The sequence below is a fragment of the Chiloscyllium plagiosum genome, chromosome 42 (genome assembly GCF_004010195.1).
Source record: "Chiloscyllium plagiosum isolate BGI_BamShark_2017 chromosome 42, ASM401019v2, whole genome shotgun sequence".
Taxonomy (NCBI): domain Eukaryota; kingdom Metazoa; phylum Chordata; class Chondrichthyes; order Orectolobiformes; family Hemiscylliidae; genus Chiloscyllium; species Chiloscyllium plagiosum.
In genome coordinates, this window is record NC_057751.1 from 11,536,443 (window position 1) to 11,559,960 (window position 23,518).

Sequence of the window (23,518 nt, forward strand, 5' to 3'; positions counted from 1 at the left end):
TGGCCCCCTTAAGATTCTGTGTATTATAACATTGTGCCATTCGATTTCAACTTGGCTGCTCCATAACAGTTGCCAGAAAACCTACTAGGCATTATCTGCTCAATTTGCTTCTCCTAAAATCTTGAATGCTCAAATCCCGCTAGATTTCCCGTTACAAAGTACATGTTTATTAATTGAAAACTATTGGCTGACATTTGAATTCTATCAGCTGTGTTTTTAGAGTCTGCCTCTCCACCTAATCAAAATCCCTTGCACCCTTTCAACCTTTTGAATTCGTTTCTGATATCAGGCAGTAATTTATCCAGCAGGGTCATTCATGCATATGATAAACAGAGGCAGCAGCAGAACAGAATCCACAATGTTTTACAACGCTGACGAGAAACTGCCTTTGAGCTTCTGTTCTGTTTCCTCCCTTCTAAGTGGTCATTAGTGCAATTCATTGTCCTCCCACCAATTCCCATTTCCCGAATCCTCTCCAGTTGTGTCTTTGTGTGCTATCTTGTTGACGGCATCTATTCAATTTTCTTGTCCGACAATAAAACCAAACGTAACCCAACTCATTAATGTTCCACCAGTCTTGATCATTGGTAAACTAATGGAAGGTGTCATCCACTGTGCTATCTATCAGTACTTTCTTGTCAATATTCTACTTGCTGCTCAGTTTGGGCTCAGTCAGGGCTGCTGTGTTCCTGCCCTCAGTTACATACTGGGTCCAAACAGGGACAGAAGAGCTGAATGACAGAAGTGAGGCAAGAGTGATTGCAGTATCTGACTGAATAAGGTATCAAGGAGCCCTAGCAAAACTGAGTTTAGTGGGAATGGAGTTGGTGGGGAACTCTCTCTACTGGTTGGAGTCGTCCTGAGCATTAGGGAAGATGGTTTATCTCAGCCCCAGGATATTGCTGCGTGAGCTTTTCAGCCATCATCAGCTGTTTCAGTGACCTTCCTCCATTGTGAGGTCAGAATTGGGATGTTCGCTGATGCTTGCACAATGTTCAGCACCATTCACGACTCCAATACTGAAGCAGTCTGTGTCCAAGTGCAGCAAGATAACATCCAGGCTTGGGCTGGTAAGTGCCAAGTAACTTTAATGTTGCATGAGTGCCAGGCAATGACCATTTCCAACAAGAGAAAATCTAACCAGCAGTCCTCAATGTTGCTGGCAATTCCTTTGATGAATATAACCCCTGCTATCGACATCTTCAGGTCTTCCATTAACCAGAACCTGAGCTGGACCATCTAAATACATATTGTCTACAAAAGCAGGGCTATGTGTGGTGAGTAACCCATGTCCTTTCTCCCAAAGTCTGACCACCATCTCCATGGTACAAGTCAGGAGTGTGTTGGAATGCTCCCCATTTACCTGCGTTAGTGCAGCCCCAAAAACACTTGATACCATCAGGCCAAATAAACCCACTGGATGGGCAGCTCCTACACCACCATCAATGCTCATCACCAATGCAGAATGGCAGCAGTATCTACCATCTACAGCAACTCACCAAGGTTCCCTCATAAGATTGATAACAAGGGGCAGCTTTTCGTGAAGAGGTATTGGGAACAGAGAGCTCTCTGACACCTTGCAGCCAGTGGATGTAGAGGACATTGCAAAGGTTGTATGAGAATGTCCCTGGGGACAGTGCAGCAAGAGAGGCTGATGCAGGAATATTCCAACATTTTGTGAACAAAGTGTTGATTCACATTCACTGTCATGAAATCCACACACAAATTAGGATGAGTGTTTAAGGACTGATTCGGGACTGGGCCAAATTCTAACCAAGGGATCAGTCAATGAGATTATTGCTGTCTGGCAATTTATTTCACTCAGGATCAAACAAATTTATATCTTTGTGAAGTGAATTTGGCAGTGATCTTCAAATGAGGGAATTGTCTGTCACAAGAAAGTTAAAACTCACACAACACCAGGTTATAGTCCAACAGGTTTATTTGGAAGCACTCGCTTTCAGAGTGCTGCTCCTTCATCAGGTGGGCAACCACTTGATGAAGGAGCAACACTCTGAAAGCTCGTGCTTCCAAATAAACCTGTTGGACTATAATCTGGTGGTGTGATTTTTTTTTTTTAACCTTGTCCACCCCAGTCCAACACCGGTTCCTCCAAGTCCTGTCTCAAGAAGTTACAGTTTAGAAAGAGCTGGCATGGTGGAGGACGAGGAGCTGCAACGGTATTGCTGAAGGATGTTGCATTTCGTCTAACTTACCATTATTTTCTGATTCGCCCCAACAGTTTTTGTCCTTTTTTTTTTGGGTTTCTGGCAAAATATTTCAATTGGTGCCTGGCATGCGGTTCAAGGGAGTTAGCTTTCTGTTCATTACTCTGAATTTGGTTTCATGCTGCCCTCTGCTGGTCTGCAGTGTGTGGTAACAAACGGAAATTTGCAATAGCCCAGCCTGCCTGCTGTGGCCATGACACCAGGCTTTTGGATTGTTGGATGGTTTACTTGAGAGTGGATTCATATCCGCCTTCTTTCACACCTTATTCTACCTGTTACTTCAAAAGATTGCAATTCCAAAGCTCTGTTGATCTGCATCCAACCTTGAGCACCTTCCGTACACTTGTCATTCAAAACTCTGCTGTCTGTATCCTAAGTTACAGTAATTGTTTTTTAACCGTCATCCTTGCTGTTGCTGAACGATGCTGACTTCTGATCTGCCAAGACCTGTATTTTTAAACTCTTGTCATGATTTTCAAATCCCGAAGTAGCCTTGTCCCTCTCTATCTTTCTACTGTCTTTTGATGAGCCCCACAATCTTCCAAGATAGCTGTGCTGTTCCAATTCTGGACCATTAAGCACCTAATATTTCATTGTTTTCGCCATTCATGGTTGTGACTTTCGCCACATTGTTTCTAATGTTTGATGGAAATACCTGCCTGAATCTCAGTCTCTCTGCATCTTCGTCCTTTGAAGAGCTTTTCGTTAAATCAGAAACTTCTGTTGTACTAAAATCATTTGACAGGCCCTCAGTCAAACCTTGTTGGATAACACTCTCTTGCTAAATGTTTTGGGACCTTCTTATTCAGCTTCATAGCTGCATGTTATTCTTTTGAAGGTGCTATACATATGTAAGTTAAAGAAATTGCAAAAAATAAATTGGATGAAGATTGAAAATGATTTGTGTTATGAAATGAATAGCAATGAGAGAGCTGATTCTGGGAAGTGAACTTTGTGGATTTGAGTAAATTGTGGGTCCACCAACAGCACATGGACTGCAGAAGTACCTAACGCAGCTCACCACCACCTCCTTAAGGGCAACTAGGGCTCGCAATGAATATTGACCCAGCCAGAAATGCCTACCTCCTATGAGTGCGTAAGGAAAAGGAAGAGTTACTTTATATAATGAAAACAGTTTTGGAGTAACTCAGCAAGTTGAGCACATCTGTAGAGAATGAAATAGAAATGTTTTGAGTTCAAGCTGACTCTTCATAACCCTTTTCCTTTTATACATGTGTGAATAATGCCTGCTAAAGTCTTACAATATACCTCCAGACCATTCACGTGCAATATGCTGCTGTCAAGTTTCATGATGGCCATGTTGGCAAATGTGTATCATTTCGACAAGCTCATATGTGAATATTGGCAATTGATAATGGTACAACATGCCAGCAACCTTTTAACCTTGCATCAAAATGTAAATTCAGCACACTCAATGTAACACTGATTGCCTTGCTTGTTTACTAAAAGTGTGTCCGCCTTTTCAAGACAAAGGAACAGTGTGACTCCAACATGGTCTTAAGGCACATTTTGGAGCTTGCCAACATCTTCAATACCGCCATGGGGGATATTGATGGTCAGGCTGTAATTAAATGGGATGGGCACATCATGTCTCACACACACAGGCTGAGCATTTCACTGTCCTGCCCACTTTTCCTTTTTTAACTCTGTGGTTCAGAAAGTAATAATCAGCACTGCCTGGGACTTTGGGCTGCTTGTTAACACTGCTCTCAGAGAAATCATGGGTGTTCACTGGTCTCCAGTATGCATTACAGCAAACACCTGGGGCAATTCCTGTCAAATTTTACACCCCATCTCCCCCCCCCCCCCAAATCTGTTGGAGTGTTGTCAAACACAAACAGAACTGGTTTGTCCCTGCACTGACAAATTGTGGCTTTGTAATAAACTTCCTGACCCTGTGAATAGAAAACCTCTGATCGGATCAAATTGGTGGATGCTGAAACAAATCTGATTTGAATCAGTTTTGCTTTCTGCAAACTAGAGGTAGATTAGGAGGAAATGGTGTCATGGAGGCCACCACCTGAGTGGACTATTCTATCCAGGGGCAAATCCCTATTTCTGCCAGGGTTTGGTGATTTCCCAGCCCATCAAGAAGAGATTTCCTTCATTGGTCTCATCACAAACTGTGCATCTTAAAATGTGTTGCGAATCACTCCTACTTTGCCACAAAGTGATGTGCGTACAGTCAGGGATGGCATCTGAGGGCAATCAGAATGTTGACCACCCAGCTGGTGGTTTGGATGTAACAGCAACAACATCTCTGGTTGAGACCTTCCTGGAGGGAATTGTGAAGGCTAGGAAATAAAACGTGATGTTTGAAGGTCACCCCATAGCCTCTGACAATCCAGGGGAAAAAAAAGTCCCAACCTATTCAGCCTTCTCCTTTTAACTCCAGCCCTTCAGTCCCAGCAACATTTGTTGTAACGGTCTAAACCCTCTCAAGTCTAACAACGTCCTTCCTATAGAAGGACCAGCATTGTACACAATATTCCAAAAGTGGCCTCACCAAAGCCTGGAGAACCACAATATGACCACCTAACTCTCATACTCAAAGTTCTGATCAACGAAGACAAGCATATCAAACGTCGTCTTCACCACCCTGTCTATATGCAACTCCAACGGCAAGGAAGTATGCACCTACAGTCCTAGGTCTCTTTGTTTGGCAATACTCCCCTGGGCCTGACCATTAAGTTGAGAGTGTGGCGCTGGGAAAGCACAGCAGGTCAGGCAGCATCCGAGGAGTAGGAGAATCAACGTTTCTGGCAAAAACCCTGAATCAGGAACCCTACCTGATCAGGAGCCCTTCCTGATGAAGGGCTTTTGCCCGAAACATCGATTCTCCTGCTCTTCACACGCTGCCTGACCTGCTGTGCTTTTCCAGCACCACACACTCGACTGTAATCTCCAGCAACTGCAGTCCTCACTTTTGCCTACCATTAACTGTATAAGTCCTGTCCTGATTTAGTTCACCAAAATGCAACATCTCATTTAAATTAAACTCCATCTCCCATACACGGCCCATTGGCCTTTCTGATCAAGGTCCCAATGTACTCTGAGATGATCTTCCTTGAGGTAGTGTGCTACACCATCTATTTTGATGTCATCTGCAAGCTTACTAACCGTATCTCCTATATTCACATCCAAACCATTTCTATAAAAGATGACAAGCAGTGGACCCAGCACCAGCCCTTGTGGCACACCACTTGTTGCAAGCCTTCAGTCCAAAAAGCAACCCTCTATCACCACCCTCTGTCTCCTGTCTTCCAGCCAATTTTGTATCCAATTGTCTGGTTTGCCACGATCCAATGTGATCTAGCCTTCCTAACCAAATTGAAATAGTTTTGACATTTTGTGTCAGGGAACACAAGTGATAAGTGCAATGGTTTTATAGATCTGATTCTTGTCTCCTGTGCAGGTTAAATGTTTAATGTACCCTCGTGGAATTGCAAAGCCACTCCATTGTTTAAAATTGAAGCGTGATGAACCAGTAGCTCTCTCAGTATCTGTATGGCTCACGTCTGGTGAAACTTGCACCTGAAGGTGACACACAATCCATGTTTGCAAGAATGCAAAATTCTTCAGCAGTATCTCCCCTCATCTACTCAGTGACAAACCCACCATTCCCAATCAGCAAGGACAGAATGATTAGAGAAATTGGGTACTGTTTGAAACCAAATGGATTCATACAGTCAAGTGTGAAAGAAGAGCTTAAAGTCAAGGTGAAGCTTGGCAAGTATTTCAATCTGGGAGAAACAGAGGGATAAAAGAATATTAAAAGGAGGTATTCAATTTCTCTCAAGTTTATTGTTTCCCTTCACCGTTCTGTTCTGAGCATTTATTCTGATGAATGATATCCAATTTTACTGTGTAACCAGTATTTACAGATGATATGGAACGTTTTTTTGCTTGCTTGCTTGCTTTATTGGTGTCACTGACTGGTCCAATGTTCATTAATCATCCTGAATCTCCCTGGAGAAGCTGGTAATGGGCTGACTTTTGAACCATTGTATCTCCCTTGAGCAGTGCAACAACGCTGTAATTTAGTTCATGCCAAAGTGCAAAGCAGTTTTTATTGTATCCTGAGTGTGTAAATCTCATGCGCTCCCCTTACCGTGTTAGCACTTGTTCAGTGATCTCTCAAACTAACCAGGTCATATCTGGACAAGAATCACTACAGTCTCTGACATAACCCCCTACACCAAACACAAAGACCACTTCCTAACTGCTGATTTGGTGAAAAGACTGCTGGAATTTTATCTTTGGCTCAAAATTCGCAGGCAGAAGTTTCTAGAAAACCACTATATTGATAATGAGTGAAAACCTGAAGGTTTCAAATTATTCAGTGGCAGAAGTTCCTCAAAATCCCAGTAAAATTGTTTCTCCAAATTAGAGGAGTACTTTTCATTGGATTCAGCAGAAACCGTCAACACTGGTCAGCACACAAGGAAATTGTTGTTCTCAGCAGGTCATAGTTGTAGACAGGAGCTTGCACTAAAAAGAACTAAAGCCTGTTGCCTCCATTTCAGGATGCTGAGCCCATTGAAAGGTGTGATGTCCCTGACCTTGCCCATAGAGAGAGGCATGCCACTGATGAAGAGAAACTGGCTTCCACCACATCCGTCAATCAAAAACAGCCCTGCCAAGACGCAAAAGCTCAAGTGGAAGATGACACAGAGTACTTTGAATGCTCCAACCATCCAGCAACTGCCACTAAACCAGAATTATTAGACTCTTTGGAAGGTAAGAGGTCTGTTTGGAGATTTCATGGGCCATTAGTGCCCAGGGGCTCCCTTGTGAGGCCAGCATTTTGCCTAAGCAGCCTCGCTGTCCAACCATTACATTTGCCACCCATGTCAAGGGGTGACTGAAAGCACCATTCACATTTTCTGCAAGTTCTGATGAAGATTTCAATGCTGTTAAAACAACTCTGGTACAGGTCCCTTACTGAGAAGATTGCATGCAAGCTTAAACTTTGTGGGCTGTTACCGGGACTGAATAGTGAAATGTCAGTAACCTCAGGGAGCCAGTGATGGATTGCCAAGTGAGACATTTATTTTCATTACTAAGATGTGCTTTATTCATAAAAATATCTTTGTGTATGTGTTTGTGACTGTATAATAGCATACCAAGGAAACAAGCAAACATTTGGATAGAGTTTGACTCTATGCAAGCAAGCCAAAGGTATCTCTTATGCATACGATACTATGTTTACATTTGCGACACCTGGAGGGTCCCACTTAACTTCAGCAGGAAGCCCTCAGACAGTGGTCTTTCCCCACTGTGCCTTGGCGGCAGCTGCCCCTAACTTTACTGCATCTCTCAGCACATAGTCCTCGACCTTGGAATGTGGCAGTTAGCAACACTGAGCCAAGGTCAACTCCTTGTTCTGGAAGACTGACATGTTCTGGGCAGAGCAAAGAATATCATTCACTGAGTTAATGGTCCTCCAGATGGACTTGATGTTTGTCTCTGTGTGTATCTTGGGGATCACACCAGATATTCTCGGAGATATCTGACAGTCTCTAACCCCAATGCAGCTGCTACCAGGGCAGTGTACGGTGGCACAGACCAACAGGGTGTACATGAAGGATCGTGCACCTTCTCACCACCAGCCAAGCCATGTCTAAGTACTTATTGGAAAGTTCTGATGATGAGGCATTCTGCGAAATGACTTTCAGTGGGACACACTGAGGTTGGAGTCTATTTGTAATCAGGCAAAACTGCATTTAGAAAATGCGTGTGACTGAAGCTGGCCAGAAATGGTCCCAGAGACAGTGAGAGTAGCTCTTTCCTCGCACTTGCCCAAAAACATGCTGCACGTATGCTGAAGTTATTAGTGCACTGACCCACTGAAAATGGGAAGCCATAAACGTTTTTAAGCTGAATAAAAGCTTTTATGTTGTGCACATTGTTAATGTTTCATTTATTTTTCATTCCCGACAGGCACTCTTGTCTTCTTCATTCACTGTGTCCTGTGAATATATTTTGTTGCTTCATCCATTTCTTCGTGCCATATTGTCTGTATAACATGTACCTTTGTGCCACTACTGTACTATGGAGATTATTTGGATGGTGGGCAGGGGGACAAGCCACAACTTTCTCGTGAAAGTTCAAAGATATGTGAGCGTTTCTCTTGTCTGTCACAATTGGAAAAGTATGAGAAGTTCAAGTTAACTGCAGTTCCAAAAACAACTTGTTTCTTTCACTTGTTGCTTTTAAATTCATGTCTTTTTAAATCACTTCGAAACCTCCACTACATCCTCGACTCCGGAATCTCTAACCCTATGTCCCTTTGAAATCTCTGAGCTCCTTCACTTCTGTCCTGTCTCATGTCCACGACTATAACTTGCGCAGCATCATCAGCTATGCCTTGAGCTGCCTGGGTCCTTTCTCTGGGATGCTCTCTGCTACACTTTGCCCTTTCTACTTTGTGTTCCTCCTTTAAGACGCTCCTTGTGATTTTTGTTATCTGACATTTAAGCTTATTTTGTGGCTTGGCAGCGTCTAGTTTCAATAAAGCTCCTGTGAAATGTCTTCAGGTGTCTTACTGGGCTAAAGTGCAATATAATTCTGACTTTGTGATGGAGTGAGTGCCATTGTGCATCATTGCATTACACAAAGGGTTAGCTTTAGTACAGTGCCAATGTTGCTTTGGGTTCTCACTGCAGGTCATGTGAGATTGAAGCCAAATACCACTTAGTGCTCATTCTGCCTGGATCACCAATTTATGATCCTTTAAACGATCCGAAAAGAGATTTGGATGGTTAATTGCAGTCACAAGTGTAGAGGGGTATGGACTGCAAGTTGGGATGCCTTTTCGAAGCATGTACGCGGTAGGCCAAATGGCCACCTCATGCTGGGACTTTAAGTTGTGATGCATTCGTTTCTGGCCCCATACTTGAATGCAAATTAATCTCTGGACTGGAGAGCATGAGAGGTCTTCATTGTTATGTAATGGCAGAGTTTGATTGAACCGATGCTGAGTGAAGTTGTCACGTGTGAGATAATAGATTACAAGCTGAAGCCAGGCAGAATGTCACACAGTTGCATGTGTTTCATCCTATTGCTTGATGTTTGACTCATCCATGTGATTTAGCTGACCATTGTTGCTTGTTTAATTTATACACAGCCCTCTCCATGATGCAGTATGTGTCTTGTGTAAGTGAGCTGACTGACAGCCAAACATCCCTTAAAAGGGTTGACTCTGAGCTTCACTTTGGACTGGTGCATTTAATTTTAGTGTTGCACAATGTGAAACATGTTTGAAGGCACTTGGGCCAATGCTAAACAAAATGTGCATTATTCTTCTTGGCCTGGACTTGGGACCTGTTCAGGAGTTGCTCAGTGGGGGACAAACTGATGAAATAATTGGTAACATCAAATCATGAATACAGTCCTGAAAATTGCCTTGAAATGGAGCCTCATACATCAGATATAACCAGTTCTGAATAGCTCTCTGTCAACTCTGGCGGTGGTTATTAACTGGTTGGGTCCAGCAGGGGTGCCTGAGGCCAAGTGGAACATGGAATCAGGGGTGGTTGAATGTTAATTGAGGGTTAATGGGTGAGATATATTAATAACAAACCAGCAAACGTAAATTTACCTAACCTCTGATATATGGAAAATCCAAGGGTGTTCTGGCATCTTCCTGCCTCTCAGCTAGAAAGTCTGGGTTCAGTTCCCACTTGCCCTGGAAGTGTGTCAATATGAGAAATGGCTATAAATTGTATTTAATAAGATATATGCAAATAAATTCTAGCTCTAATCCTCCACTTTTTAACTTGATGTTATTTTAGTTCCGTTTGCCAGCAGAAGTAATTTAAAATCTGACTATCTTTGAGGTGATGAGGATTTGGAAGATTTGTTTTTTCAGACAGATGGCAATGTGTAGCAATGCTACAGTCTGTGCCACCTGCCAAACAGTCTGTATGGTGGTGAACTCATTCTAAAGAGGAGAAGTTGCCTACTTCATTGCTGGTTGATGCTGCTATATAGGCAATAAATCACCTACAATGATCTCTTCCACAAACCGACATTGACACTCACACTTACACACGCACATACACTTACACACAGTCTCATAAACACACAATCTCTTTCTCTCAGTCACACACTCTCTTTCTCTCATTGACTCACATGCTCGCTCTCTCTCACTTACTTCCTCGCTCTTGCTCGCATGCTCCCTCTCTCTCCCACTCACATGCACTCTCTCTCCACTCATACACGCTCTCTCTCTCTCTCTCACTCTCTCTCTCACGCTCTCTCTCACTCACATGCGCTCACTCACACGACACGCTTCCTCTCTCTCGCGCACGCACACACACACGTGCTGTCTCATTCTCATGTTGGGGTCAGTTCCCATTCTGAAGGTTGGCATACGTTCTGACTCATTTGGGACATGCTGCACCATTGTCAGCCGTGCTATTTACTGTTCCCTGTTCTCTGCAAAGATTATCCCTCCCTGGGCTGGGATGGTTGATATTACCATGAGGCCTTCAGACAAAAACCTTGCATATATACAAATCCCTGCTTGGATAAGGATGAAAATACTGTGTTCAGTTCTGTACCTTCAGAAGGACACCCAATAAGGAGTGCTGTCTATATTTGGCAGAATTTGACCCATCTCTAAATTGCAAGGACAAGTGACACAAAGCCTGTGGTTGACTTGCTGGGATTTGAAGAGGTTTTCATTCCAAGTTTTTAAATGAGCTGACAGGGAAGTTTATGAGAAAGTATTTCTGCTGCTTCTGGAAATCTAGGACTGGGAAGTATAGTCTAAAGGTTAGAGCCAGACCTTTTTTAGCAATGAAATGGGAGATGTTCCTCTGCACACAGGGTGGTAGATATTTGGAAGACTGTTACACAAATGGAAATTTATGCCGTTTAATTTGAAGTTTCAGATCGATACACTTTTTTTTATTATTGAAACGCAGTCAGGGATATTGAGCAAAGGAGGGTTTGGGCACAGGTTGCAGATCGGCTGTGATTTGATTGAATGTTGGGACAGGCTTGGAGACCTGAATGATCACCATCGTTGGTGTATGTTCCACACCATGTGCTTGTGTGTTCGTGATGTGCCACAGAGGAGATTTTAAGAAGAGTGAGGACCATGTTGAATCTCGTAAAATAATTGATGGGATAACAAAAAGACCTCCAAGCATCTCATTGGTGTTAGCTGAAGAAACGTTGGTGTAAAATAGCTAGATTTCCATTGAAACATCTTCAATAAGCTGTGAGGTGAGGGAGGCAACAATATTTCCACCTGCTGACTGAGGCTGTTGATGAGCCACAGACTGAGAACAAACATGTTTATAAGGCTTGTGTTCAGAAATAGAGTATGAAGTTTTAAACCAAAGAAATTTTGGTTTTATCAGTGTGACTGAGGTAAATAATGCACAAAGATTATCTGTGTGCATGCTATAGATTTTGTCCTTTTCTCATTGGAAAGTGAATGACCATTGGCTGAGAACAGAAAGGACATTGACACTGGTGTGGGGGAGCAGTTCGAGAAGTCTAGCTGGTTATGTTCCTGGAAGATGGTCCCCACAACGTTGGTGGAAACTGCAGCAATCGATGATTTCAGTTGGAAGCTGGGTGGATACTTGAAGGAAGTTACCATGTATGGAGATAAGGTGGGGGAGTGAGACTGACTGGATTGCTGTATTGTAATCCAGCTTGGTCTGAATGGCCTCTTCCTGTGCTGGAAGAAACTATATCATCAAACTGCCTACAATGGTACATTGGCTCTAGTTTCACTGAAAATAGGCTGTTTACAGAACTTGCAGAATGATGTGGGAGATGCACTGAGATAATGATGATGCTGAGGTCTCAAACTGGCACAGTTGACCCTTTGCTGAACTCAAGAGCAACCAAAGAGGCAACAGGGTGTTCCCCTCGAAGCAAAATTTGAAGATAATGTTTGTTAAAATGCCATCTTCGTTGTGTAATCAAGCTCCTGTGATGTGGCTTCTTCAGTTCTTGGGGGCATTGTTGAAAATCGCTCTGCTGCAGGGAAAAAGTAAACACCGCAGGACTGGAGAACTCCTTCAGCTGGGGAAGATGAAAGTGAGGTGCCCCACCCTGTGTTTACAGTGCCTGCAATTCTGTGGGACCCACTGTCATGCTGCAACGTGAGTCCGTCAGGTTGATGACTGAACTCTTGCTGTTGCAACAAGAGGTTTTAATTATTTGCTACGTGGTGAACCACAGAACCTGCATGTGTAGAACTCCAGTTCATTAAAATATTACGGAATGCACAATACCTGTGGCATGTGGCATAACCACACTCAGCTATATGCTGATCAATTCTCACTTACCACCAGGATTGGACTTTCAGCATGGATTTCTGTTTCTAAAACAATCCAAGCTGCTTTCCTTCCTCTTGTCCCATTGTTTCAGCTGTTAAATCATAACCCAAATTAATGAGCATACAGGTAACCACTCATCATATTTGCATTCCCTTCTGTGACAAGTCACTCAGACAGAGAGAAGCCAGTCTGTCTCTGCTAGTGTTCAATCTTTCACCTGGGGAAACCATGCGTTGTACGTTCAATTGAAATACTGAGTGTTGGAAACTCACCAAATGACAAAATATTGATTTGTGGTTGACCATTCACGAATGGAGTTCAGGTTCACAGTTCCTTGAAGGTGGAGTCTCAGGTAGACAGGATAGTGAAGAAGGTGTTTGGTACGCCCACCTTTATTGGTCAATGCATTGAGTACAGGAGTTGGGATGTCATGTTGCGGCTGTACAGGACATTGATTAGGTCACTTTTTTGGAATACTGCGTTCAATTCTGCTCTCCCTACTCAAGGTAAGATGCTGTTAAATTTGAAAGGGTTTAGAAAAGATTTACAAGGATGTTGTCAGGACTGCAGGGTTTGAGTTAAAGGGAGTGGTTGAATAGGCTGAGGCTGTTTTCTGTGGGGCGTCAGAGGTTGAGGGGTGACCCCACACTGAGGTTAATAAAATCATGAGGGGCATGGATAGGGTGAATAGCCAAAGTCTTTTCCCTGGGGTACGGGAGTCCAGAACTAGAGAGGCAGAGGTTTAGCGTGAGAGGGGAAGGATTTAAAAGGGGCAACTTTTTCATGCAGAGGGTGGTGCATGTATGGAATGAGCTCCCAGAGCAAGTGGTGGAGGATGGTACAATCACAACATTTAGAAGGCATCTGGATAGGTAAATGAGCAAGAAGGGTTTAGAGGGAAATGGGTCAAGTGCTGGCAAATGGGACTAGATTAATTTAGAATATAGTCAGTGCTTCTATAATGCAATGGTTGTGTTCTTGTGCAACCCCACACTATAGAAAATCACGCTTTAGAAACGGCACTTGAAGTGTTGGTGATGTAATTGCTTTGCAGCCAACGCGTTTTAAAAGTTCGCGCTTTGGAAACAGTATCCCCAACTCATCAATCGTGTTACAGTGAATTTATGTTTATAAAACGTGCGTTATAACGGAACGACCCTTATCTGGTCAGCATTGGACGGGTTGGACCGAAGGATCTGGTTCCATGCTGGTATGATACCTGGTGCCACTATATGATCCCTCAAGCTGAAGGACATTCTGAGGGATGGCTTTCTATCTTCTCAGTAAATTATTTTGTGGAGCTGATCCACATCAAGCATATGAGATCCATACAACAACATTAAAACTCTTCATATGCCCATGTAATGCGTCTTTGTTTCACTTCCAGGTTTGGCTAAATCCAAAGAAATAGACCAGCAGGAAAAAAATGCACTCTTGTCACCTGTAAGTATCTGAAGGTCTACCAATGTACTTGAAGAAATTCTTGTAGCTTTTTTACCGTAACACTGGCTTTCTCAGTTGAACTTAGCACTCTCAAATTAATGGGAATGTAACCAGAAATATGGAAATTGTCACAGAATGTTCATGTTCTGAAGATTTCCACCTTGTTTGGTGAGAATCCCACACAAAGCTGTTTTCAAAGTTACAGAAAATTTCCAGGACTGGTTCCCCAATTCCAGTTCATTGGCTTGCACACCTGGAAGATTTTTTCTAGTTGATGGCTAGTTAAAATAACATGGGTACCAATTACATGGCACAAAAAGTTACCATCACCTTTGCACTTTTTTAGAGTAAATCCACCAACTTAAACCTAAATCTAAAACATTTCTCAACAAAATTTACAAGTGAAAACCTTTCATCATAGAGTCATCGAGGTGTACAGCATGTAAACAGACTCTTGGGTCCAACTCGTCAATGCTGACCAGATATCTGAAATAAATCTAGTCCCACCTGCCAGCACCCTTTCTATTCATATAACCATCCAAATGCCTTTTAAATGTTGTAATTGTACCAGCCTCCACCACTTCCTCTGGCAGCCCATTCCACGCATGCACCACCCTCTGCATGAAAACGTTTCCCCTTAGGTCCCTTTTATACCTTTCCTCTCTCACCCTAAACCTATGGCCTCTAAATCTGGAATCCCCTACCCCAGGGAAAAGACCTTGTCTATTTATCCTCTCCATGCCCCTCATGATTTTAGAAACCTCAATAATGTCACCCCTCAGCCTCCAATGATCTAGGGAAAACAGCCTACGCCTATTCAACCTCTCACTTTTTAGCTCAAATCCTCCAACCCTGGCAACATCCTTGTAAATCTTTTCTGAACCCTTTCAAGTTTCACAACATCCTTCCAATAGGAAGGAGACCAGATTTGCACACAGTATTTGAGAAGTGGCCGAACTAATGTCCTGTACAGCTGCATCATGATCTCCCAACTCCTATACCCATGCTCTGACCAATAAAGGAAAGCATACCAAATGCCGTCTTCTCTATTTTATCTACCTGCAACTTTACTTTCAAGCAGGACCTTATCCTGGAGTATGTAAGTCCTCCCCTGATTGGCTTTTCCAAAATGCAGTACCTCACATTTTCCTAAATTAAACTCCATCTGCCACTCCTCAGCCCATTGGCCAATCTAATGTAGAAGGAAATGGGTTACAGCATGTAGAAGAGGAGTTCTTCAATCTTTGCTGCATGATGGTCAACGTTTCAGAAAAATTGATGAAAATGATGAGGGACATGCATCTGTTCAGTGTATATTTTTTAACCCATGAAAGATTTGTGCCTCTCCTCTTCTGACTTCAAATCCTAGGATTTCCCAACACCCACTGAAGTCTTTAATTTTCAGTCTCTGTTCAAGACAAGTGGTCACAGATGAAATGGAAATGGAAAGGGAATGAGAAACTTAGCAGGGTGCTTCATGTGTGGAACAAATTTCCTGAGAAAATGGTGGATGTGGGTATAATTACAAAATTTAAAAGATATTTGGATAGAATCATGAATAAGAAAGGTTTGGAGGTAAATGGCTAGGAACGGGCAGGTGAGATGAGTTTAGTTTGGGATTATGTTCGGCATGTACTTGTTGGCACAAAGGGTCTTTTTCTCTGCTGTTTGACTCTGTGACTCTAAGAAGAGTGATAAATGCTACCATTTGAAAATACATGAAGAAGATGAGGAAACATTAGCTTTTTTCCATGTTGACCATGAAATTGGACAATTAATTTGAATCATTGTTTGAGGGCCAGAAATGTTGGTATTCTGGATCATTGAAAGGTGGGGGTGGGGAGGGATGATGAAGTGATTTATTCACATGTATACTTATCAAACTGCATGAGCCAATGGATGTGACTGTTCCAGTTGACATGAGTTTACCACTGGGTTATCTAATCAGCCCTGTCTGATTCTCTGAACATAGATAGATAGCTCATTGATGAGTTGGAAACTTTGGCTGGAATGTCAGCCTTGTTGCATTCCAACGAGGGTGTGTGGTTTCAGGATTGTGATAAATTCGACTGGGAAGTTCTGTTTGCCCTTTGATTGAGGACCTTGCTCCAATATTTCCCTCTGTTGTGACTTCCCACATTTTTGTGGAACTGGTATAGCTCCAGTTCAAGTCTGAAAAGTGGCAGAAAGGTCATTTCCCTCCAATGACTTGGTTTTGTTGGCATTTTCAGCAGGTACCAAGCATTGTTACAGGATATGTGGCCTCTGCAGCTGCATAAATTGGCAGCATTTTATTTTGTGGCTTTGTTTTCTTGATTCTTAGAATCGAGCCCTGATTAAAATGATGAAATCTTTTGGTCTGGACAACAGCCGAGTCCTACAGTTAAAACTCAGGCACTGCAAACTCAGAGGAGCATGTGAATACAGCTCCCACACAATACTCACTTCAGTGAGCCTTCCAAGTCTAATTGAAATGGATAGTAGAAAGGCTATTTTCTCATTATAATTCTGTGCAGCAGATGGATTTTTAAAGGGGCTCTGGCTCACCAGTCAGTGGAAGAGTCAAAAGAAATGAAGCTTGTAATAGTTGTTGGAAATGCAGATCAGGGTTCAGGTCAGCCTCACTGAAGACAGGCCAGAATTTGGAATTGTTTCACCAGGCACAACAAAAGGGTTTTTATTAATGCTGCCTTGGATAAACCTAATGTGAAAACTGGGAGACAAGTTTTGAAGTTCTCCAGTTTTGTACAAGTCATCTTGACTGATGCACAAATTGACTAGAAAAAAAATACCTTCTGTCTTCCACGGATTTGCTATCAAAAATGTGCTCCTTGCCATTTTTTTTTTGTAGCACTGGGTCTGAAATGCCAAATCTGAACAGAGAACCTTACAGCGCAGTACAGGCCCTTCAGCCCTCAATGTTGTGCCAATCTGTGAAAATAATCTGATACCCATCTAACCTACTCCGTTCCATTACTATCCATATGTTTGGCCAATGCCCATTTAAATGCCCTTAACGTCAGCGGGTCTATTACTGTTGCAGGCAGGCCGTTCCACATCCCTACTACTCTGAGTAAAGCAACTACCCCGATTTCTGTCCTGAGTCTATCACCCCTCAATTTAAAGCGATGTCTCCTGGTGTTAGCCTTCACCATCCGAGGAAAAAGGACTCTCACTGTCCACCCTATCTAACTCTCTGATTATCTTGTACGTCTCAATTAAGTCACCTCTCAACCTTTTTCTCTCCAGCCTCAGTTCCCTCAGCCTTTCCTCGAAAGACCTTCTTTCCATATCAGGCAACATCCTAGTAAATCTCCTCTGAACCCTTTCCAAAGCTTCCACATCCTTCCTATAATGCGGTGACCAGAACTGCATGCAATACTCCAGGTGCGGCCTTACCAGTGTCTTGTACAGCTGAAGCATGACCTTATGGCTCTGGAACTCAATCTCCCTACCAATAAGCGCCAACACATCATATGCTTCTTACCAACTCTATCAACCTGGGTGGCAACTTTCAGGGATTTATGTACATGGACACCAAGATCTCTCTGTTCATCTACACTGCCAAGAATTTTATTAACGTCAGCGGGTCTATTACTGTTGCAGGCAGGCCGTTCCACATCCCTACTACTCTCTGAGTAAAGCAACTACCCCGATTTCTGTCCTGAACCTATCACCCCTCAATTTAAAGCTATGTCTCCTGGTGTTAGCCTTCACCATCTGAGGAAAAAGGACTCTCACTGTCCACCCTATCTAACTCTCTGATTATCTTATACGTCTCAATTAAGTCACCTCTCAATCTTCTTCTCTCCAGCATCAGTTCCCTCAGCCTTTCTTCATAAGACCTTCTTTCCATATCAGGCAACATCCTAGTAAATCTCCTCTGAACCCTTTTCAAAGATTCCACATCCTTCCTATAATGCGGTGACCAGAACTGCATGCAATACTCCAGGTGCGGCCTTACCAGTGTCTTGTACAGCTGAAGCATGACCTTGTAACTCCAAAACTCAATCCCCCTACCAATAAATGCCAACACACTACATGCCTTCTTATTAACCCTATCAATCTGGGTGGCAACATTCAGGGATTTATGCACCTGGACACCGAGATCTCTCTGTTCATCTACACTGCCAAGAATTTTACCATTAACCCAGTACCCTGCATTCCTGTTACTTCTTCCAAAGTGAACTACCTCACACTTTTGCGCATTAAACTCCATTTGCCACTTCTGAGCCCAGCTCTGCATCTTCTATATGTCCCTGTGTAACCCACAACATCCTTTGGCATTATCCACAACTCTGCCTACCTTAGTGACATCCATAAATTTACTAATCCATCCTTCTACGCCCACATCCAGATCATTTATAAAAATACCAAACAGCAGTGGCCTCAAAACAGATCCTTGCAGCACACCACTGGTAACTGAGTTCCAGGATGAACATTTCCCATCAACCACCACCCTCTGTTTTCTTTCAGATTCAATTTCTGATCCAAACCGCTAAATCACCTTCAATCCCGAAACTCTGTATTTTGTGCAATAGCCTACCGTGTGGAACCTTATCAAATGCCTTACTGAAGTCCGTACACACCACATCAACCACTTTACCTTCATCCACCTGTTTTGTCACCTTCTAGAAGAACTCAATAAGGTTAGTTAGGCATGACCTACCTTTCACAAAACCATGTTGACTATCCCTAATCAAATTATTCATTTCCAGATGATGATAAATCCCAACTCTTATAACGTTTCCAACACCTTACCCACAACCAAAGTAAGGCTCACTGGCCTATAATTACCAGGGTGTCCCAACTCCCCTTCTTAAACAAGGGAACGTTTGCTATCCTCCAGTCTTCTGGCACTATTCCTGTAGACATCTTGGTGATGAATTGACAATTAGTGCAAAGGTTGAGATTTCCACTTACAAACTGACTTTTTTTTTGCACTTAGGGCCTGATGACTGTATTCCCAATTTGCCATGACACAAGTTCTTATAGTGTGTTGAATGAGATCAATACAGAAAAGGGGGTAAACAGTCAGTGGGTAAAAGGGGGCTCCGCGTTTAATGGGACAAAACAGTGTTGTTTTCTTGTTGATTCCTGAAATATGTAGCAAAATTTAAATGAAACACATGCTCATCTCCTGTGCTGTGCTGTCTTGTAATATTCCACAATAAAGAGAATTGATTCTTTGGCTCTGACTAAAGTCAGATGAAAAGAACCTGGTCAAAACCTGCTAGGAGACCACATACAGTACCTTCTTTGAATCCCTACAGTGTGGAAGCAGGCCATTTGGAGCAGTCCACACTGACCTCCAAAGACCATCCCACCCAGACTCACCCCCCCCAAATCTGTCCCTGTAACCTTGCATTTCCCTGGTCTGCACATGTCTGGACAGTATGGGACCATTTAGCAAATCAATCCACCTAACCTGCACATCTTTGGACTATGGGAGGAAACTGGAGCATCCGGAAGAAACATGCAGAGACATGGGGAGAATGTGCCAACTCCATACAGTCGCCCAAATGTGACCCTGGCGCTGTGAGACAGCAGTGCTAATCACTGAGCCACTGTGCTACCCCACTTTCAACGACCGTGCAACCTGCTCTCCTACTCAATATAAAAATATGTGCTTGTGTGACACTCTGAACTTTGCTGTTAAATCAGTATGTATTTTGTTAGGGAGTGTGTCAAAGTCTGCAAGTTGCCCAACTTTGTTTGAATAGTTGTTTGGCTCCTGCAGAGGAGTGGCAGATGAGCACTGGATTATCTTTGTGCAGAATGAGATTACCCAGGTGGTGTAGAAACTGCTTTAATCCAGACCAAGGGCACATACAGAATAGACCTGTGTTTGGTGCTGCCGTCTGGCTTCTCTTTTCAGCAGACAAAGACTGAAAGGATACTTTCATGCTGCAGAAACTTGCACTTCTCGGTTGCTAGTCTGTATGTTTGTTTGATTTTCTGAAAAGTGTTTTGATCATGATGCAGATAAATTTTCAGGGCTTCATCGAGTTAAGCAAGAGAGTTGTGAGTCATCCTTATTATCACTGCTGTTCAGCAACATCGAGATTGGAAACCTTTTAATATACTTTGTTGTCCAGCAATATTTGAAGTCCTCATTACTTTACACGCAAGCATCTTAAATTCAGGTGCCATGTGCCTTGTCCTTTACTCATATCACCTCCGCCTCCAAAACACACCCCTCCACCTATGCTCCTCCCACTGGCATTGAAAAGCTAAAATAGATCATCATTTGATAGATCCCATCAAGCCAAGAACCTTTAACCAGCTCTAATATTTTAAAATAAATCATTTTTGAACTTTATTCAATAATTGATATTCAGAAAACCCATGTCCAGTACCTTTTTAGGGATGGAAATCTGCCATCCTTATTCAGTCTGACCTGCACATGACTCCAGACCCACAGCAATTTTGGTAGACTGTTAATTGCTCTCTGAAATGGTCAAGAAAAGAATTCCATTAATGTGGCAATTAGGATAAGCAGCAATGCCAGTGACAACTCATGGAAGAGGGTGGCATCATGGTTTAGTGGTTCGCACTGTTGCCTCAAAGTGCCAGGGACCCGGGTTTGATTCCACCCTCAGGTGACTGTCTGTCTGTGTGGAGTTTGCACATCCTCCCCTGTCTGTTGGTTTCCACTGGCTGCTCCAGTTTCCTCCCACAATCCAAGGATGTGCAGGTTAGAATGGATTGGCCATGCTGAATTGCCCATAGTGTTCAGGGATGTGCAGGCTCAGGTGGGTTAGCCATGGGGAAAATGCAGGGTTACAGGGATAAGGTGGGGAGGGGGGGGATCTGATTTGAGTCAGTGTGGACTCGACGGGCCGAAAGGCATGCTTCCACATGGTTGGGATTCAATAATTGCATTAAGAAGAATTTGTAAGAAATATCACCTTTGGTCCTGGATTCCTCACAGCAGAGTTCTGGATGCAATTTGTGAAGATTCCAGGCAAATCCTGGGAGAGTTAGCAGCCCAACCAATTGACTGACTGTTTGTTCAGTTGTGTCTTATTCAAAACGTAAGATGTTGATGAAGCGGGGCATTGAGGTGACAAGTGTTTACTTTCTCCTTCAGCAAATTCCAGCCCCTGGGGTGTGCAGCATGGAAAGCATCCTCTCGTTTAAAGCACTTCTGAGTGAGATGGAAGGGTCAGTGGGCAACGAGCTGAACAACATCCAGGCAGACAAGACCGCTGTCCTGAGTTTAATCAGAGAAGAGGTGATGCCTCTAATTTCTTTGGCTTTATTGATAAACATTGGTGTCCATTGGGTTTGTGACTGGTCGGCAACGAGAAGCCAATGACTTTTTTCACAGGAAATCTCGAGAATTGTTCACAGCAGATCTGGGCTTTTGAGGGGAATTTGATGTTTTTGAAGACTGACCACGTTCTGACTCAAATGGGTAGTTGTTGATCTCCACAGACCAACCAAACATTGAAATATTATCAGTCACACAGTCCCTTCACTTAATTCTGGGAATTTTCTGGGGGGGTTAAAAAAATCCTCCCTTGCTTTGATTCTGGGCGTTTAAAATAAAAACCAGCAGAGTTTCAGTTCAACCCTGCTGATCTGAATTCGGTGTAGTTATCCCCATGGTCAGAGACATGAAACAATTGGGCAAATTCCTTGTTCCTGATTTCCATCCAGTTACTTGCTGTAAGTGGAAATGGTGTTTCATCAGTTTGTCTTGAGTGTTCAGTCACCTATAATCGTGGAACTCGAATGCCATTTGTTCAGTGTTGCTCGGTCGAAGTCTGAACCTGCCTCCTTACCAGCACTAAAGTTGTCCTTGCACTCCCATGGACCGCAGCAGTTCAAGGGGGCCACTTATCACCACCTTCCCAGCGCAAGTTGAGATGAGAAATAAATGTTGGCCCAGCCAGTGACGACCACATTCCCAAAAGAGGTTTTTGGAAAAATGGGCAATGGATCTCGTCTCCTGCTGAAATAGTCACTCATGCCTTTGTTCCCTCAATCTTTGACAATCCAGACACATTATAGGCTCCATTCATTGCAGCTTCCCCAAACTCTGTCCATACTTGACTCGCACTGACTCCTGTTCTCCCGTTACATCTGAGCTTGCAGGCCTTCATTGACTCTGTTTTGTAATGCAGACAAAAATTCCCGTCCCTGTTTTCAGATAGCAGTCAATTTGATGGTGCCCTGCCTTAAGGTGCTCTGAGATTTCTGTTCTTTCTTTGCAATCTCTTGCACATCCCAGTGACAGACCTTCAGTTGCCAAGGCCCTCTGGCTCTCCACCTCCCTGTCTTCTCCTTCAGAATGGTCCTGAAAGCATTATAATTTTGTTCATGTGAATTATCAGCAGTCTGTGGTGTCAAATTTAGTTTGCTCCTGTGCCGTGATGGCAACATTTTACTGTGTTGAAAATGATTTAAATCCAAGCTGTCACATTTGTAGAGATGCCAAAAGCAGGAACAGACAATCTGGCATGTTATCCAGTTGTCTTCTGTGATCTGCCTTTTTTCTCACCAAGGTTTAAGATCCATGTTTGAAGTTTCTCTGTCCCTCAGCTGCCCTCTCCTGGTAACTCCATTCCTGTCCATTTCCACACAGGGGAGGGCAGTCTGGTACACAAGCCACTGGAAACCCTGAATTCTAAACCGTATGTGTGTTAGAGTCCTCGGCCTATGAAACTAACACAAACTGGGAAGAGAACCACATTTTCCACTGAGGCGCTTTCTCATTTCAGGACTCAACAAAAAATTTAACCAATTCTGATTTCCCTGTTATCGGAAGGATATTATTAAGCTGGAGAGCATGTTCAGAAAAGAATTACCTGGATGTTGCTGGGAATAGAGATTTATAAAATGCTGCGGGGTGTAGATAAGATGAATGAGATGGGGGATTTCAAGAGTGGGGACACATTTTTTTAAGGTGAGAGGAAAAAGACATGAGAGGCAATTTTTTTTTTTTGCAGTGATTTGTGTGTGTGAAATGAGCTACCAGAAGAACTGGTGGATTAAGGTACAGTTGCAACATTAGTAAGGGGAGGTCGTGCCTGACAAACTTGTTGGAGTTCTTTGAAGAGGTGACAAGTAGGTTAGACCGGGGAAACCCAGTGGATGTGGTCTACCTCGACTTCCAAAAGGCCTTTGGTAAGTGCCACATGGGAGGCTGCTGAGCAAGGTGAGGGCCCATGGTGTTCGAGGTGAGCTACTGGTATGGATAGAGGATTGGCTTTCTGACAGGAGGCAGAGAGTTGGGATAAAAGGTTCTTTCTCGGAATGGCAGCTGGTGACAAGCGGTGTCCCGCAGGGTTCAGTGTTAGGGCCACAGCTGTTCACATTATATATTAATGATCTGGATGAAGGGACTGGGGGCATTCTAGCGAAGTTTGCCGACGATACAAAGTTAGGTGGACAGGCAGATAGTAGTGAGGAAGTGGGGAGGCTGCAGAAGGATCTAGACAGTTTGGAGTAGTGGTCCAGGAAATGGATGATGGAATTCAATGTGAGCAAATGCGAGGTCTTGCACTTTGG

The 23,518-nt window shown here is 43.3% G+C and overlaps 1 protein-coding gene across 5 annotated transcripts in view; it reads left to right on the forward strand.

Annotated features, from left to right (window-relative positions):
* tacc1 (transforming, acidic coiled-coil containing protein 1) overlaps positions 1 to 23,518 on the forward strand; it is a 173,176-nt gene that overhangs the window by 135,905 nt on the left and 13,753 nt on the right. For all 5 annotated transcript variants that reach the window (XM_043681466.1, XM_043681465.1, XM_043681462.1 and 2 more), the window contains 3 exons: positions 6,776 to 6,989; positions 13,944 to 13,999; positions 21,093 to 21,236. In XM_043681466.1, the coding sequence (XP_043537401.1) occupies positions 6,776 to 6,989; positions 13,944 to 13,999; positions 21,093 to 21,236 (414 nt within the window). The remainder of the gene's footprint in view (positions 1 to 6,775; positions 6,990 to 13,943; positions 14,000 to 21,092; positions 21,237 to 23,518) is intronic.